The sequence below is a fragment of the Glycine max genome, chromosome 4 (assembly GCF_000004515.6).
Source record: "Glycine max cultivar Williams 82 chromosome 4, Glycine_max_v4.0, whole genome shotgun sequence".
In the NCBI taxonomy this organism is placed as follows: Eukaryota; Viridiplantae; Streptophyta; class Magnoliopsida; order Fabales; family Fabaceae; genus Glycine; species Glycine max.
In genome coordinates, this window is record NC_016091.4 from 45,167,529 (window position 1) to 45,187,081 (window position 19,553).

Consider the following 19,553-nt stretch of genomic DNA (forward strand, 5'->3'; position numbering starts at 1 on the left):
TTGGAGGACCAAAATAGGTGTTTACTATCAAGATAATATAACATTAAAACTCATGGACGTAATTAAAACAGCTTTCAACTTACTTTTGCCACTCGAAACCAGAGGGGTTGAAAATGTAAGGAGCGAAAAGCCAAGAAATGACAAGGAACCAACTGCTAAGAGTTAGCAAAACATACGTAACAGCACCTCCCTCTGCATACCCATATGCGATATAAACTATAAGAAGCAATGCCACCTCAAGCCTGTTGCGTTGCACAGAATTAATACTCAATATAATGCATTTTCTTTCAACCAAACAAACCAAAAAACTAGAAATCAACAAAAGATATTACTCACGCTTTGACAAAGTGGCTCCTAGAATATAGTCTGTAATTTTCAGCAAACTTTATGTGACGAACAACAAAGCCTCTACCAGTAGCACGATACTATGGGAAAAAGTCAAACACAAATTAAGTCACTCGGAACAACTATACATTCAAGCTTCCCACCAAAAACAAAATGATAACAAGAAACATACTTTTGCACCCCCATGGAGAATGGTACGCCCAAAATAATGAGTTCTAGTTCCCAATGAGAAAGTGAAGAAGACAGAACACAATTGTAGTTGCATTGTGATGAAACTGAAAACAGCCTGCAAACATTTTCATCAAGAGTCAAGACAAACGATATTTAGACCATATAAGAATAGGTTCATATTTTTATAAAAAAGACATCAGAATCATGTTGAATTTTAATTATAGGTTCAGGATTAGGGATACTAGAGTAGTTAGGTTTCAGTAGCTTGCACGCCAAGCCTTGTTGTATAATATAAATAGATCTCTCAATGTGTATCACATCAGAACATTGATAATACTTTTATTCCTATAACTCTCTCTCTCTCTCTCTCTCTCTCTCTCTCTCTCTCTCTACTGAAATCCATGAAACAAGCAAGAAAAAAGCAGCTTCAAGTAATAAAACAGAAAATATATTTGAAAAATGTAACAACAGAAACCATAGTTGTCAGAACCGTACTAAACCGACCAGTCCAACAGGGAACCGGTCACCAAACCAATTGGTTTTCTTACAACCTAGAGCACTGAGCACTAAAACCTTTTATACTTATCATAACTACAGAAAACAAATCTACTTACAATACTTGAGAGAGAATGAGGAATAAGGAAACTAATATAAGATATGAAAAGCTATTTTCATATATTCTAACATCCACTTACAATACGACTACAAGATAATAAAGTAACAATCAAGAAAGATATTCTAACAAAATCTAAACATATTTTAAATATTCTTAACATATGATGAACTAACCTTCAGCAATCCTAATTCAAGTATAAAACCCATTATCATTGGTACTGCAGTGAAAACACCAATCTGGACCAAAAATTGAGCATTTAAAGCTGCATCAAGTGCTGTGTTACCCTGCAATTTTGCATTCTTCGAGACATCTTCATCAAGACCAGAAAAAGCCTGAAAAAAGAGAAAGCACCATCAAGGAAGAAAATAAGTTTTTAAATAAGTTAGAATGATGAGATTTAGCCAAATTTTAGAATTTAAATAATTTTTTGCTGCTCAATTGAGGATATAACATGCAAAATCAAATGAATAATTTTTATTTTTTTACCTAACTAAGCTGAAAAAGTGACTAAAAGATAAAAAGTTCCAATATCTGCAAGATTTGACGGGGGGTATTAGAGTATATGTAAGATTTGAGGGGGGGTATTAGAGTATATGTAAGAATAACTGTGAAAACAGTTTACAAGGGCTGTAGCTTTTGCTAACAGCACCTCACTAGTATTAGGCTGTTAGTCTATTACGAAGGACAAAAAGTGGTGAAAGACAGAAAGATAACTGAACAAGTCCCATCAGATTACCAGGTATGCTCTTCCATATAAGAAAATATACACTGTAAGGACTGTCATCTGCAATAGAAAATAGAATAAAATTTAATTATACAACCAAGACAAGTCAATGACACATTTTATCCAGGAAAAAAATTGAGAGCCTAACAACTATACCATGGTGCAGACATAATAACCAACAGTTGTGAAGAAGAAAGAAAGCATTCTGAAGAAATCAAAAAGTTGTCCAAGCCTGTAAATATCCCTGCTAAGCACTTGCTCTCCATTACCACCTGCCACTTTCCCCTCAAAGAGGGCAATCTGGTTTAACCCAACATCCCTTCCTTTTCCAACCTACAGAAGAAGGCAACAATTAGGAAAAGAAAAAGAGTTACATCGAGCAGCATGCATCCACAGTTCACTTGTATTTTCAACCTGAATGTATTCATGATGTGTGACATTTCCCAGCCGCAATGTGGAGTTGAAACCTGCAGTATATTATGTCTTGAATTCATCATATTAATTATATAAAACAATAATATATAAATGGAAAAACCCTAGGAAGAGAAAGAGTATTCAAAGTAGAATATCATAACCATTGTGCCTAACAGAAGGTAACAAGAGACAAGCCCTGATCTAAGCATTTTATAATATTAAGTTTTAAATTCATACATTAGATCTCCCAACATTAGATGATAATGATTAATCATTGTCTACCTTTGTCCATGTTATTTTTTATTTCATTTCTTCCAACATCAAAATCAACAACTTTTTTTTCCATTAATAGGTCAACTACATGGATCAAATCTCACCATTGAGTTCAACAAAAAAAAAAAAATATAAGGCCATTTAGGTTAAGATTTTTTTTTTGTAACGGTTTCTCTTCCTGGGTCATGTACCTTTGTTTACTGGACTAGCACCATTTAGGTTAAGATTATTTTTTTTGTAACAGTTTCTCTTCTCCTCACATGAACAAACCATCTTGAGTGAGTAACTGTCATCTTTTCTTCAATAGGTGCTACTTTAAATTTCTATCTAATACTTTTATTACTAACTTATCTTTTCCCGTATTCCCACTCATTCATGGCAGAAACATAAAGATACTGTTAATTTTCATTAACGGACACAAAATCAAGTAATTCTTCTTCAGTTAGGACAGGTTATAAAACAATATGTACAACTTATGGTTGTCATTTCACTGTAATTTCAGTGTCATCCATTCTGTCAGTAAGTTAGTTAGTTGCTGACTCAGCAGCATGTAATATAACTTGGCTATACAAGACTTCATCCTCTGTACAGTTTCTCTTAATGACAGTTTCACAATTTCTTTTACTTCTATTAAAAACCAACTAACTAATGTACCCCAGGGCCAGAAGGTTCCTCGCTATGTGACGGTATGAGAGAGGATCATTTTCGCAGCCTTAACCTTGCATATGCAAAGAAATAGTTTCTAGATTCAAACCCATGACCTACTTACTAGTCACCAAGACACAACTTTACCACTGTGCCAAGGCTCACCATCAATTTCTTTTCCTTCTACATTTTCTCTAAACTCTAATATGTATGAAGAGCAAGAAAAATCTAGAATTTCAAAAAGGCATTGACTATATAGAAATATAGCTTCATTTTTAAAACAGGTAGGCTTCTTCAATAATAAGACAGGCATCATCATCATCATAGGCTAGTTCTCAAACAGATTATAAACATGAATTTAAACGACTCAAGAAGATATCAAGTAATTTCTGTAATACTATATCATAATATCACTTCAGATTTAAAAGTACATGACATGAATTAAGCTAGAAGATCAATGGTAACCCCAAATGAACACATATTACAGGTATCATTCTTACCAGCGTATATATCTTCACTAATATTAATAACACGTGATGCCTTACTAATGCCTCCTCGAGTTATGTGAAATATTCTGTCAAATACATCTGGGTGTCCATAGTGCATGCGAACTCTGCAAGATTTTTCCCCCAATCAAAAACAGGATGAACTGAAACAAAATCTCTACAAAAATGCATTGTTTGATAGAATATAAAATTGAAAATGAAGATATTGGCATTTTAAGCTTTAAGGATGATAATAACTTTTGGAGAACCACAACACTCAAATATGATCTTAGACTTTAGGTTTTAACCTAACTCAGCCCTACAAAATTGGCTCTTAACGTGATGACTGTCCAAGCTTGCAAGAGTATAACTCTGTTAGTTAAAAGCTACCTATGATTACTGTGTCATGGTTAGGTTAACAGTGTTAGTCAGTTAGAATCTCTGTATGGTAACTAATTGTAAAATTTCTTGTCATAATACAAGATCTATTTTCTCTCTCTTATCTGTTCCTATCACAAATCTTTATAAACTCAAATTAAGTCATCTCTATTTCATGTTGAATTAAACCACCACCCTTGAGGATCCAATTAAGGCAGCCCCCAAAGAAGCTGCAGCTAAGGGAGGCTAGGGGCGACTTCAATTAAGGCAACATTCAAACAATTTCTAAAGCATTAGTCTTAGAATTTGGCTTTGGACCTAACTCAACCCTACAAAACCGGCTTGTAAGGTGAGAGTTGCCTCCTACTTATACACACTACTCTGGCCATATCATGAGTTGATGTGGGACTAAGCCACCACCCTTGAGGCTGCAATTAAGGCAAGGCAACCCCCAAAGAGGCTGCAACTAAGGCAGGCTCGGTGAACCCAACAATGGAGGCTGCAAGTAAGGCAGCTTTCCAACACTCCTCCTCATGCCCAAAACTTCCAACCTTAAGCGTGGCAAATGCAGGTGGCCCAACAATGAATCTAGGATAGACTCTAATACCATCTTAGAATTTGAGTTTCGATCTAACTCAATCCTATAAAACCAACTTATAAGGTGAGGGTAGTCTCCCACTTATATACACTACTTTGACCATGTCACTAGCCGATGTGGAACTTAATCACCGCCCTTGAGGCAGCAATTAAGGTAGCTCCAAAGAGGCCGCAACTTATGCAGGCTAGGGGGGACCACAATTAAGGCAGCTTTCTAACAATTAGATTCTTCAAAAGTTGGTATTAAACTACAACAACACATAAAATGGAACTCTGGAATACTAACCAAACATATTAAAAGTATGAAAGTGTATATGAGTAACTAACTCTAGTTAGCTTTATAACTATAGTTGGTTGACAGTTGTGTTTAAATACTGCTCTTCTAAGAGACTACAGTGCCTTTTGTAATATTTTCTCAATGCAATATACAAATCCCTTTTCTCTTCTCTATACTTTCTACATGGTATCCAGAGCACTCTGATCCATTTCCATGGCTTCCACCAATATTGATGCAACTCCGGTTAACACCAGCGACACTGGTGCGATTCTGACTCCAGCGTTCTAACTTCGGCGAACAACTTCAGTGTGACTCCTGCGAACAACTCTGATGCAGCATTGTTCTGATAAATCAAAGATATTTCCTCTTCTTCATTCCCTACAACAATTTTTTCGCATCAAACCACCGAAAAGTAAAATGATAAAAACTTCTTGCTCCGGTGACAGCAAGTTGAGCCAGTGATTACTATGCTTGGACTCAATCGCTTAGTTGCACATCCCTCCGCAATATGTCTCTAATGAAGATTGCGACCTTGATCGCGTTAATCCTCTCTTCTTAATGTGGTAGAAACAAGATTAGTTTCTCCTTGTTTGGCTTCAATCAATGCTCTCAAGCTCGATGCTTACTCGAGTTCTTGGATCAATGCATTTGTATCAGTGTGGGACAAGATCCAAGCATATTTTCATCCAAAGACGACTTTCATAGATAATTTCATCGAAGAGAAAAAAACTACATTAATAGCCAGCCAATAGTCTGACAGGAAATCAAACCCAAAATATTCAAAATGTAATAAAGAAGCAAATCCTAGAAGTAACATTCTTAATGGATGAAGTTAAAATAAAAACAAAAAGATTAAATTTATGATTAACTAATTACACTAATTTTGTTCAGTACAGATTATCAATGTCAAACTCACAAATGTCTAGGGGAAAAACTGTCTTCTCTTGTGAACAATTCTCATATAAATACAGTAATACAAGCTAATATTCATCCATTTGCTTTAGCTAAATGGATTATAAATTGGCTAAATTAATTCAGGAATAAATGACATATTTACAATTCCAAAGAAATTGGCTTTAAATGTCCAGCTGTATTATGCTATCAATTGGCCAGTTTTAAATAATCAGAAAATTTTGCCAATCAATTCCATTGACAATCAAACAGTAAACACAACTTACTTGAGAGGATTTGCTAAAACTCGTTGGGCCAAGGTTACAAAGCTAGTTTCTTGATTTGACATAAACCAAGCCAAGGAAGAGACACTGCAGCCGTATGAACCAAGCAATATGTAAGCAAGATAAGGCAGTCAAAGCTTAATAGTATCACTTTGTTTATCCAATTTATAATATGTGGATGCCAACCTTCCTGTAAAAACATGTTCCCTCACTCCAAGAATGCTTGGAGGGCGAAGGCCATGATTCGCATGGAACTCCTCCAGAAGATTCCTCATTTTCATTGCTTCTTCAAGATAATTGTCCTTTCAAAATAAATAAAAAGATATCAGATTAAATATTCTTTCCTCATTCATTCATTCACATACATACAGTTGGGGGCAGAGGAAGAGGGATTTCTCTACTAAAGACTGGTGAACCACATATTAATCCAAGGTCAATAAGTATGCAACAGGCCAAATGACATGTAAAAGCGAAATTCATTCAACAGGATAAAAATCTAGTGAATGCCTTGACCACAACAGGATTATGTCCCTCCCATTTCTAGAAATTAACAATGATGAAGTGCATTTACAACAGTCATAGCATAAAAGCTAATAGTAAATAATTTGTCTGGTCAACAACACATGTTCTGCCAAGTCATAAACAAATACAGAATATACCATACTTGATAATATGTTTAAGGCTTTTGAAGGAACATAAGCTTAAAAAAAGACAAGCATCTATTTTTGCATGAAATTAAGTGACAGAAATACTAGATTCAAATAAAAATACAAATAATTTTAAACATTCAATGACCCAAGCACATCATAATTAACAGAGCCACCAAATGAAAAAAAAAAAAAAAAACATAACCACATTATGTACAGCTAATTAAGTTTGAAATCTATGGTGGAAGTCCAGTTATTTCAAAATGCACAATGTAATATGAGAACTCGGATGAAAAGAGAAGCCTCACAGCTAAAACATATATATAACATTTTCAACACAGCAAAGCACGAAACTGAAAGAACCTTCCTTTTCCTTAATTCCTGTTAATTTGTCCATTGTAGCACAATGAAAAGCATCTTGTAATAACAAAAAAAGGTATTACAGACGGCAAAGAGAAAAGGAACAAATGACCATATGAGACATATCTTCACCTGATTCATGTCAATAGTTTGAACAGCTTCACCACGAGTGAAGATGATGGCATGGTTTTGGTTTTCAGGCTTTCCTTCCCCAAGCTTAGGATCTCCAGGAAGTTTAATAGAATATATTTCCTATGTACCAGATGAAAATAAAGAATGCATTAGAAAAGATACACGAGATAAAACAGTAAATGTTAGAGTTGAATAATAACCTAATAATTCAAAGCGGGAATATGATATCCCAGACTAGCATGGAGAGTTCTATTTTTAAGAATGATTGACAAAGCATTCAATCTGGCTAAAGAAAAGAAAATTGGCAATGAAAATAAAAAGCAGGACAAAGAATTCTTGGTATGAAGTAAAAAAGAATAAACTAATTACATAATTTAGAAGTAAGCCAACAATTATCAAAGCTCCAAGTACAAAGTAAGCCAACAATTAACAATATATTACCACATTAAAAGCAATTTATTAATAAAAAAAGCCTCTTTGATGAAAAACATATAATATTCAAGAAAATTACAAAAACAAAGGGGAAAAGTAAGCCAAAAAGCAATGAAAAGAATTGCACCTCGAGGGAGAAATACTCCCTCTGAAGAACCATGCACAGAGCAGAAACTAGAGAATATGAACACAAAACAATATACATATTCCACAGAAAAGCACAATATTTTATTATTCAATGGCAGTCATATTTTTGTTTAGCTTCGAATAAGAAACTTTATGAACTAAATCAACAATACGAAAAGTTTGGTAACTAGGAATTGCACCAAAAAGAAGGCAAAATATTACATTCAACAGAATGACAGAAGAGAGATACTGACAGAAGTAATTTTAGGATTAGCAAGCTCAAACAAAATCATATATAAATTCTGGAAAATGATAAACAAGAAACATGGTTAACCATAGCCACAAACACTAGCTTGTCCCACTCCCACCAAAAGCCTTCGAGAACCTAATGGTTGGAGAACTCAGTTTACAAGGAAAATTATTATTGAGCCTGATTTTATCCATTTATGACTAATTATAAAAAACAACTAAAATAATCAAAAAATAACAGATTTAAAAATGTTGCTGGCAGAGTCCAAGCCTTTTTGGATCTGCAACACGGCCCTCCATGACCAATCAACAACATAGAAATATTTTTAGAACATCACCCAAGCTAACTATGCAACGGAGAAAATTCAAATGTTTTTAAGCATAAATATCCGTTGCAATCTATATAACGTGAAAAAAAAAGACCAATAATAACACCACCAGCAAGAAAATGCTAAATTATATGTTGCACTTATAAAAAAAAGTTAAGACTATTTGATGAGCAGAAGCTGACATCCGTAGAAGTTTTTCTCCACCTGATCTTTTCCATTTATATCAGCTTTGACAAGCTTTGAATAAAACACTTTTGAAGTATTTACATCAGTTGTACTTTCATCAACATGAATGAAAGCAACCCGGAGCGCCTCATTCCTGATAACAGAGACAAAATATTAATGTTGTGTAATAGATAGCAAAAAAAAGTTAAGAAAAATGAAACAAAAAAAAAAGTTATTAACATATCCTCTATTTATCTTTTAACGTGAATAATGACCGTGCTGAGATTAGAACCTATGACCCAATGAATTCTACCCAAATCCCTCCACCACAATATGAGGCTAAATCACCACCCTTGAGGCTGCAACTAAAGCAGCCCGCATAGATGCCGCAACTAAGGTGGGCTAGGGGTGAATGCAATTAAGGAGGTTTACCAACAAATCCTCTATTCTTGACACACATAACTATGAAATTAAGTAGAGTAAGCTCTAATTCTAGTCCTTGAAATTATACGCATTGGTCAATTTATTCCAACAAATCTTCTGTTTATCCCCTAATCTTGCAAAGAGTCATTAATTCTATTCCTTTTTCACTTCATTTTCTATTGGTTTGCACCAAAAAGGACTAAAGTGGATGTTAATATTATGGAAATTGAGGATTTTATAAAGTCAGAGACTAAAGTGATCAATGCTTACTATCTCAAGGACGAGAATGAGGGTTTACTCAATAAAACGCCAGTGATAGTGATTCCACAAATTTTATATCACGATAAAAACTTTGAGAACAAAAATGATCCTAATGAGACGACTTTAAGCAATATCCTCCCTGATTAGAACAGCTTTTACTTTAAAATAATAAAATTCTTATGCAAACAAATTAAGAAGTTCAATGCCCCGATGCTTCCTGAAAACACATTTTAAGGTACACAATATGCGTACCCATACATAGTATATTATCATGAATGCACTTGAAAATAATAAGCACACAAATTGATACCTCTGCAACAATAAAGCAATATCAGCAGCTTCTGGTGCCTTCCGCTGCTTTTGTTGACCATAAATTTGGCACGATACAACATAAGTAAACTTCAAATCTGCCTGTGCCCGTGCTTCACGAGATGATTCAAAATCTTGACTTGTAATGAAGTTGTTTTGAGAATAATTGTCCACTATTGACACAACAGATTGCCAGCAAATATCCATGTCAAACTTCATTAGAATGAAAATCAGAATCACAAACTGCAATGCAAAATGTTCATATGCAACTACCTCCCAGTGATCTGCTCTCCAGAAAGCTCTGCAGCATTAAAGCCCTCCTATAGTACATCATACCACGCACTGCAAACCCAAACAATAAGGGAATGAAGAAACATCATAGGCTGGGTGTAATCAGGGAACCAATACTTGTGGAAATACAGTAGTCGTGCCTCAAATTATGTCCTATAGAAACATAAAGGAAGACAAATAAGATATACGCTAAGAACTTGTTACCTGTCCTCGCAAGAGTCTGCCCTCGATAAGAAGCCCAAAATCGAAGCTCCAAAGAGTCACTGGAACTTTCTTGAAGTTCTGCGTCCCCAGTGGATGCTCCTCGACCAATTCTTTCAAGAAAGTTTTCCCATTCATCTGCAATAGAAAATAATTCAAGGTCAATCCTAAAATTACCCAGTTCAAGATACCAAAAACCATTCCTTGTCCTTCACCAATCTTCAAACAGATCAAGCTTTCAGTATAGCTTCTTCTCAACAGATATTAATGAGATAAATTCACTTTTCCTTTCATTTCTTCACCATCTCAAATTGGCTATGATTGTGAAACACAACGGAGTGATCATGGAACTGTTGAAATTTGCAGGCAAACCAAAACCAACTAACATTCAACTAAGTGTTGAAATTTACATGCATAATCAATCTTTAGGAATGATAACAGGAGATAACTGGGAACCTCATAAGAGTTTTGAACATTGACGCATGTTTATTCTTAGCAAAGGGGGATCTAAGAGATAAGACACATTACCTGGAAATATCTTTTGAAGATAGAAAAGAATAGATATGCCATCTTCGTTCTCTTTTTGCAATTCGGAAGTACTATAAAGCACAGTTTCACTATAGTATGGAGTGAAAACACTATAACAAGCAAAAAACAAAAGGAAAAGGTGAATATGAAGGATAAAAAGAAAACAAAAGAAAATCTTAATGCTTACACATGCATATACCTGAATGGCAACATTTCACTAACAGGCTTTGCTGAAGGCATATCCATAAATAATGAATTTGAGAAAAACTCTAATCTTCTCCTGGCTTCAAGATTTTTTGGAACATTAGCAGCAGAGTCCTTTACAGTAAGAAGAAGATGCAACCTCTTTACAAGCTCTTTCTACAACAAACCAGAAAAAAAAATACTTTAATGTATTTAAACAGGCAAAAAAAAGATGACTTGTATGCAAATAGAAGGTACTTACAATTTCAGGATCATTAGGCCATACTATCTTAGAAAAAAGGCGTCCCTCATCCCTAGCTCTAGCTAAAATGTTCCATGTATCAAGATTCTCCCTGGAAAATTAAAATGAGTACAGGAAATTCAGGGAAAGAAAGACATTTAGTATTTTTGTCATCTAAATTATAGGTTGATTTCAATTTCAACTGCTAACTTTCGTTTGAGTTTAGTCAACTTAGGTTTTCATATCACATTTTTCCTTCCGTTATACACCATTAAATCTCACCGTTAGTTCCCCAGAACCTCAACAGGGACTGGGTTATCAGTAGAACAACAAACTGGGTCATCATGATACAGATTTGATTCTCCGTGTAACCCACAAAACAACAAAACTTTAGGGAGAAGGATGCACATTCACGGCAAGAGGAGGCCCCGAATAAATTCAATAAATTATTGGCAGAATGTCCATTTTCAAATCAAAATGTGAGGAAAATGAGTCACAAAAAACAATCCAATTTATTTTCTTATTTTAGCAAACGAAATCGTACAAAATGTTGATAATGAGTCACAAAAAACAATCCAATTTATTTTCTTATTTTAGCAAACGAAATCGTACAAAATGTTGATATGTTGGGTGCAGTCCAATGTCTAGCAGAACCCTCAATCAATCTCAATAATTGCTGGAAAAAAATGTGCGCTTGAAATCGAGATTTGACAAAACTGAGTTTTAGTGCTCAGATTTCGATCTCTCGTTTTAGATGATGAAATTACATAAATTTTAGATATGTTTGTCGTAATTTAACATCTGGAGGAACCCTCAATCTATTTCACTAATGGTTAAATAGGGAAAAAAAATGGGACTTTAAATTGGGGCATTGCCCACCTCGCCCTCCATCAAGGAGAAATGGAAGAGGACAATGGAGGCTGAATAACCAAATTTCTGGAGTGATAACCAAGATTCTAACAACTTAACTAACATCTAACCCTGTTACAGTAGGACAAATGTCATACAAAAGCATAGGCATGAAAACTAATATCAGAATTGAGAGCAAAATCAAGATCAACTCTTCACTTAAAGGACAGAAATATTAATTTTAACCAAAAAAAATACTAGTCCAAACATAGGTTAGAAAATCAGAGTTATGCAACCATATACCTTAAATCTGAAGATACCAGTTCATGAGTAACAACTTCATACAGGTCATGTACAGCTTTTGCAGCACCTTTAGCAAGTTCAGGATCATTTCGAATCTGAAATAAATATATAATTTCACGGAAGTAATGAAGAATGATCCACAACTAATATATATAAAGAAACCTTGAAAACACGAATAAATGATAAGATATTCTATTTGGTTCTATGATTTAGGTGTTCAAATCTTTTATCATAATAAAACTTTCATCATAATTCATTCAGGTTGAGTGCAATCAAAGACTTAGAATACCACTAAATTTGCTTTTCTCAGGTTAGTACAAGGTACTTAATTCTACCTCCATACAATATAAACGAGGTTGTTGAAATTGTTAGTAAACTCTAAGTTACATTTGTAGACTTAGAAACTGAGTTAAATAGGATCTTTGTAAACAATGCAAACTCAGTCAAAATCAACTCAAAAACAAACACAATGAAAAAAATTGGTTGGCTAACCAAAACTCAGTGAAACTTGTCAGTTAAAAACTTGTTAACAAGTTCAGAGTTGGTTCATTTCTGAAAAAAGTATCTTCCTGAATGTACCTATCAACACCTAAAACACTGACTTTCAAGCTTACGGTCCCATAGGGTCAGGGTGGGAAATTTTTTTAAAATAGCTGAGTTGAATCTTAAACCAAAATCAAAACAAAAATCTTTAAAGGACTAAAATCAAAATAAAAGTCCTTAAATGACTAAAAAAACCTATTTTATAGGGACCAAAAACTTTTTTAAGCCTTGAGTTTATTATACTAGTATATGGACCCTTGCAATGCACGTGGAATAAGTGTTTATTATATTTAGTTTATTATAATTTTTATTACTATTACTATTATTCTTTAGTTTATTATATCATATATTAAGCTTTAATTAGTTTATAATATGTTATGTTTTGCATAAAAGAGAGAGAAGCTAACTTGGACTCAAATTGAGGCCCAACAAATCAAAACCAAAAAAGAGAGGAAAAAACATTTAAGTGTCACCCGTCTGTGCGAAACACTTACTCCCTATGGGAGAGATCATAGATAGAGGAGTGGGAGGTCAGAAGGGAGGTGACAGGCTGTCCAGAAATGGTGCAGATCACATAGCATGGCCAGCAAGGCAGCAACAACACAAGGAGCAACTGCAAATCCCACAATTCACCATGATTTGCACCACAAATGGCACCGCAACAAGTGCCTCAAGATCAGTGAGGAGATAGTGGGCGATTATTATTATTATTACTATTATTATTATTATTATTATTATTAATGTATTACTCTGCTGAGTGATATACTCACTCAAGCAAATTCAGAAAATAAAATCTTTTTTTTCTCTTCTCACATGGCTAAAACAATTGCTCCAATTAAAACATTGTAAGATATTTCCTTTCTATTGTGCTTCCTTGTGATACCAATCAGCTATGTATATTTGTTCAGACCTACTCTTTCATAACAGGAGTAAACACAAGGTGAATATCATTTCATCCGTGAAAAGATCATCTCAAACATCATGAATAGTTGTTTTTCTAAGGTTGTGAGGGCAGGCAACAGACATCTTTACAAGGGGTCACAGAATAGCATACATACATAATAAATTGGATGCAAATGATATATAAGCTGCAGCATGGAGAGTGTATTGTTGTTTGTAGTACTCTTAATGTTTCTGTCCTTTGTTTTTATTGTTTGATTTGGTTCCTTAGATAGTTCAGGTGCTACTGATTTCAATTGCTTAACTTTGGAGATTTGACTCTGTTCTCCTTACATAAACGTTTGTATGATTTCCTCATGCAAATCAATATACACCATACACAAAAATGTTCACTTTCAAGACTAATAAAAATCAAAGTATTCATCAGACGTATTACCAGGAGTCCAGTCAATGCTGTAAGTCTTGATAAAACAACTGGAAGCTTCTTAAGAGACAAAGTTATAACAAGTGAACCCTCTACAATGCTGTTATTGATCTCACGAAAAATTCTTTCCACCCTGTCAAAGAGAATATTGGAAATCTTTCATCATGGATATGTCAGTAGCTCAAGCAAAAAATAATGAACTGAAAGAAAGCAGAAAACTTTAGAAGTTGATATTCAGAAAATTTTTTCAAAACAAAATTTAATTACAACTTTAGATGCCTAAAACCCATCTTCATGTTCAATGTCATGATTGCAGAGCTAGCCTAGCAGAAATTGTTGTCACAATATCTTAGAAAAGGTCATGGTTAAGTCATGGCAGACCCTTAACTTAACCAGGTACTAAGTTCAATACGCAGTTCAATTTTTTAATGTTTCAAGCATCCAGTAAACTGTTAGTCATATTTTTTCCTGACAACAGGAAAATTCATGTAGCCAAAGTAGAAATAACAATGAATTTGAAAATAATTGTCAATAAATCCAAGACATAAACATTAAGCTAAACAAGGCTTTCCAGGAAAAATAAGTCCCATGATATTCTTTTAGCACAGTAATAGTCATTAAAAATTCAGAAAAGATAGACTTAGCTAATGTATGATTTGGCTTAATTTCTACAAAAACAGTTTTTCAATCAAAAGCTCTCTCAGCAACATTTAGGTTATATGTTTTGCTGAACACAAAATAATCTCATCCAAACACAAAAATTATTTTGGAATGAGAAATGGATAATTCAAGTATGTGCTCAGTGGGTATATATTAGAGTAATGTACAGAGAGTTGCAGTATTGACTGCACTCTCAGTTAAGTGAATGAGTTAGGGGTTAGTTTACTACCTGAGTTAGTTAGTAGGTTAGTTGTTATAACTGACTATTCTAGCCTATATATACCTAACTGTAACACAAAGTTCAGTGGCTTAATATCATTTTTCACTTCTTGCTTCTCAAGTTTTCTCTCTCAAAATATCTTCCTTATCTTTTTTTATGATTCTGTTAGAAATCTGTCAGTAAAGTAATTTCTCATCTGTCCTTTTCCCTCCTAGCTAAGCTATTGGAAAGAACTCTTCAAGTGGATACCAAAATTACCAATGCATGGACTGCCTCTAAACTTCTCTCTTTACAACCAAACAAAAGTTCCCCAATCTTATACATATGAAACCATAACCCTAATTTAAGTACCTTTTAGCCTCAAAGATATTGACATAAATATTTTAGTCGGGATAAGGTCTCCCATTCAACAGTCAAATGCTTTAAAAATTCCAAATGGAATTGTACATAACATGACACTTGCTTTATAGATAAATTTTCTGAATTTGAGAAGATGAGAAGTGAAATTCATACCAAAGTCTTCCTTCATTGTCAACTAATGAATATAATATTTTTTCAACACTGTAATAGCATTCCTTAACTGCATAGGCCATATATTCATCCCTACATATCCTGTTCCACAGATCGGTCTGGGTATCTTTGCAGTCCAAAGCCAAATCAATCGCCAGCAGGATCTGAACATTAAGTTATATTTATTCAGATTAACACATGGAACCATGGCATACTATATAAGTCTCTACAAATATCCATTCCAAGTAATTCATGTTACATAATAATTTCCACCTTACTGCTTAGAAGAAATAAAGGCCATTGAACTAATCTCAGACTTCCTGCATTACTAGGAATGGAGAGCAAGTCCATTTCCCTGTAATAGTTAAAAAAATAAGTAAATAAGCAACCTATAAAAACAGAAAACCAGCTAGAAAAGATATTGAAACCCAAAGAGACAGAGCAAGCATGCTTTTATCATAATTTTTACAGATTAAAGGCATTTTATCAGAGGTAAAAGAAGAAAGGAACAATTTGATAGGAGCCCCTAAAGGCATTGGGCAAGAGAATGATCATTTTTATTCCATTGAATGAAATTGAACAGAAATAAGGAGAAAGGAATTTTACTACAAGGGTTCCCCATTTTAACAAACTTTCTAATTCTGAATGAAATCCTAATTCCCCCTTATTTTTCTAACTAATTGCTTTAAAGGCACTAACTACCCTTCCCTTTTATCATAACACAATTAGAGAAGAATAAAATATCCCCTAAAAGAAAGTAAAAAGAAACAAAATACTAAAGAGTTTAAAATATGTGTAATGGTGCCCAGTCTCTTTCTTCGCATTAGTTTTTACCACATACCATGAAACAGTAAGTTTCTTTTTATTACACATTGTCAAGCAGCCAGTTTCTTTTGACTAACCTATTGCTAATAAAATCTTCCTCGCGCAGGCTTTTAATTATCTCATTCCAAAATGGAGCAAACATGGCAGCATATGCTTTGTTCATATCTTGAGAATCCTGCACCAAATCAATCACATTCATTTACCCAAACTCAATTTTTTCATATATATGAATATATTTATCTTTGCTGATCAAAAAAAAAAAAGTTTACCCAAACTCAATATCTAAAATTCCTAAAAATAGAAGTGCATAGATAAAAAAAAAAACATTAATAATTTAATAATTTAAACAAGTAGTATAGGAGTATACTTACTCGGTCTACTTGTCTTTTTGTTTTTAACTGATCTGTAAAGGCTAAACTACAGTTGGTAGTTAGTCTATAGTTAGTTAGTTAATCTATTAGGACAGCTGTGTAACAGCTGTCACTAACTAACTCAGCTTAGTTGACAGTTACAGCTGTGTAACTGTCTATATATACTGAGGTGCAACTGATTTTTCCTTGGGTTGAATAATATAATATCTCATTTCACCTCAATTATGTTCGTGATACTCTCTCTGAGATTTCTATATGGTATCCTCTTCCTCCCCCTCCTCCGCCTAGGAACGGTGGTTCTCCGGTAGGTTCTTCGGCGGTTATCACTGCAAAGGAGTTTCCGCATTCCATTTCACAGATGCTTACCAATTCCAATTATCGCCTTTGATGTCAACAGGTTGAACTTGCTCTCAAAGGAAATCATCTTTTTCATCTCATTGAACCGCAAATTCCGCCTCGATATCCCACCATTGTCGATCGTGATGCCGGTGTTGTTTCGTCTGAGTTTCTGCTTTGGGAGCAACAGGATCAGCTCCTTCTGTCGTGGCTTCAGTCCACTAATTCTGCCTAGGTACTTCCGTGGCTTGTTGGTTGCAAAACTGCATGGCATCTTTGGGACAAGCTTCACACACACTTTCATTCCATTGTTCATGCAAAAAAGTGGCAGCTCCGTAATGATTTATGCAATATTTTTCTGAACAATAGTTCTATTTCTGACTATTTGTTTCGCATTCAAACCACTATTGATTCTCTCTGGTCGATTGGAGAGCATGTGTCTGAATCCAATCATGTTGACATAGTTCTTGACGGTTTACCGGATGACTTGGAGTCACTCATCACCTTTGTGAGTGGCAAGTTTGAGTCGCTGTCTACTGATGAAGTCGCGACCTGTCTATTGGCTCATGACACTCGCATCGCTCACAAGAAATCACTTGCCTCATCTGTTGCTTCGATTAATCTCGCTGAAGGAGCAAAACCTAATTCCAGCTCCAATTTGGTGCACCAGGATTCTCATCCCCAGGCTTATGTTGCTCAAGGTTGTAGCTCATCCTCGCACTCTAGCATGAACTATAATAATTACAACGGTGTCAGTAGGTACGTTAACTCCGGTGCTGGCCGTGGTGGCGGGGGCAGCAGCGGCCAGAACTTTAGTCGTGGTGGTCGCAATGGTGGCCGCAGCAGAGGTCGATTTGCTCATATCGCAATGATGATTATGTTACCACTCAGCCTATTGATTATCCCAGTCAGTATCCTGATCAAAATCAAAATCAGTCTCAGACCTCTGCTGACTCCAATCAGAACCAGTGCCCAAGTCAGAATCAGACCACTAATTCCCATCAGACACAACAGTCTCATTAGTCTCAGTACAATCAGTACTCTCCGCACACTAATTTTCCTCAAGCCAATTTGACAAGTGTTCCTTCAGCCCCTTCTTCGAGTTGGTATCCTGACTCGGGCCTCTCACCGCGTCACAAATGTTTCTCAGAATATTCATCAAACCACTCCCTTTGAAGGACCAGACCACATTACAATTGGTAATGGTCAAGGTTAGAATATCACCTCTTCAGGTTTATCCTCCTTCTCATCTCCTTTCAATCCCAAAATTCCCCTTGTTGTTAATAACCTCCTGTTTGTTCCTTCCATTACAAAAAAATTAATCAGTGTCAGTCAATTCTGTAGGGATAATTCTGTATTTTTTTAGTTTCATTCTGAATTCTATTTGGTCAAATCTCAGGTCTCTAAAGAGGTGCTCCTTAAAGGGATGGTAGGCTGTGATGGTCTCTATCAATTCCCTGATTTGCTTCAGTCAGCAGGACAGCAACTCAAGCCCTCTGTCAATACCACTTCTGCTGCTGACTCAGAACCTGTATCAACTGCTTCTTTTCCAGATTCTGTTTCACCTAGTGTAAATAGAATCAAGCCTAGTGTATCTCATGTAAATACTCTTTCTAATAATCATCTTTCCTTTGCCACTTGGCATTCCAGATTAGGTCACCCTAGTGGTGACACTATGAAACTTGTATCCAAATTGTGTAATATTCCCATTATGAATAAAACAGGTTGTGATTTTTGTTCCCACTGTTGCATTGGCAAATCTCATCGTCTTCCCTCTTCCCCTTCTCTTACTATATATTTTAATCCTTTTGACCTCATTTATACTGATTTGTGGGGTCCTTCACCTGTCTAGTGCAATACTGGTTACAGCTATTATGTAACCTTTGTTGATGCTCACACTCGTTTCACTTGGCTTTATCTGTAGAGAAATAAATCTAAGACTCTTGATCTGTTCAAACAGTTTCACACTTTGGTTAAAACTCAATTTAATTTACCTGTAAAAGCTGTTCAGTCTGACTAGGGGGGAGAGTACAGGCCCTTTACTAAATTTCTTGCAGAACTTGGTGTGTGACACTGATCATCAGAATGGAGTTGTGGAAAGGAAGCACAGACACAGAGTTGAAACTGCCCTCACTATGTTATCTCAAGTCTCTATGTCTCTTGTGTACAGGGACCATGCTGTTACTTCTACCATGTACCTTATCAATCGCCTTCCATCATCCTCTATTAATCAAGAGGTGCCTTATCAGAAATTGTTCAACAGACACCCAGATTATAAGTTCCTGAGTGTTTGGGGGTGCTTGTTATCCTCTCCTACGACCCTACAATCAGAATAAGCTTCAACCAAGGTCTCAGGAGTGCCTTTTACTAGGCTATTCTCTCTCTCACGAGGGTTACAAGTGCCCGGCTGAAGATGAAAGGATGTGATATTTGATGAGTTGACTTTTCCTTTCCCTAAGTTGTTTGGAGAACCAGACTCAGTACCCTCCACTACTGCTGCTGTTTCTTCCTCTCAACAGCCCTTAACTGTTCTATCTACAACTCCACCAGGTGTCACTCCTCCCATTCTTAACAACCTTACTCCTGCAGGTCAAGTGGATAATGATTCCTCACCAGCTATTTCAACTTCAGTGGG

General features: G+C 35.2%; 1 protein-coding gene across 1 annotated transcript in view; it reads right to left on the bottom strand.

The window, feature by feature from the left end:
* The window catches only part of LOC100777959 (callose synthase 10), a 59,603-nt gene that overhangs the window by 3,180 nt on the left and 36,870 nt on the right, over positions 1-19,553 (bottom strand). Inside the window, exons 24-46 of the mRNA XM_006578619.4 lie at positions 16,289-16,386; positions 15,660-15,741; positions 15,390-15,550; positions 14,009-14,129; positions 12,130-12,224; positions 10,999-11,089; positions 10,753-10,913; positions 10,554-10,663; positions 10,029-10,163; positions 9,807-9,875; positions 9,535-9,706; positions 8,580-8,694; positions 7,240-7,359; positions 6,287-6,402; positions 6,104-6,187; positions 3,689-3,801; positions 2,271-2,323; positions 2,013-2,189; positions 1,869-1,916; positions 1,306-1,464; positions 518-631; positions 337-425; positions 84-242 (exon numbers count right to left, since the gene is read on the bottom strand). Of these exons, the coding sequence (XP_006578682.1) occupies positions 84-242; positions 337-425; positions 518-631; positions 1,306-1,464; positions 1,869-1,916; positions 2,013-2,189; positions 2,271-2,323; positions 3,689-3,801; positions 6,104-6,187; positions 6,287-6,402; positions 7,240-7,359; positions 8,580-8,694; positions 9,535-9,706; positions 9,807-9,875; positions 10,029-10,163; positions 10,554-10,663; positions 10,753-10,913; positions 10,999-11,089; positions 12,130-12,224; positions 14,009-14,129; positions 15,390-15,550; positions 15,660-15,741; positions 16,289-16,386 (2,642 nt within the window). The remainder of the gene's footprint in view (positions 1-83; positions 243-336; positions 426-517; positions 632-1,305; positions 1,465-1,868; positions 1,917-2,012; positions 2,190-2,270; positions 2,324-3,688; positions 3,802-6,103; positions 6,188-6,286; positions 6,403-7,239; positions 7,360-8,579; positions 8,695-9,534; positions 9,707-9,806; positions 9,876-10,028; positions 10,164-10,553; positions 10,664-10,752; positions 10,914-10,998; positions 11,090-12,129; positions 12,225-14,008; positions 14,130-15,389; positions 15,551-15,659; positions 15,742-16,288; positions 16,387-19,553) is intronic.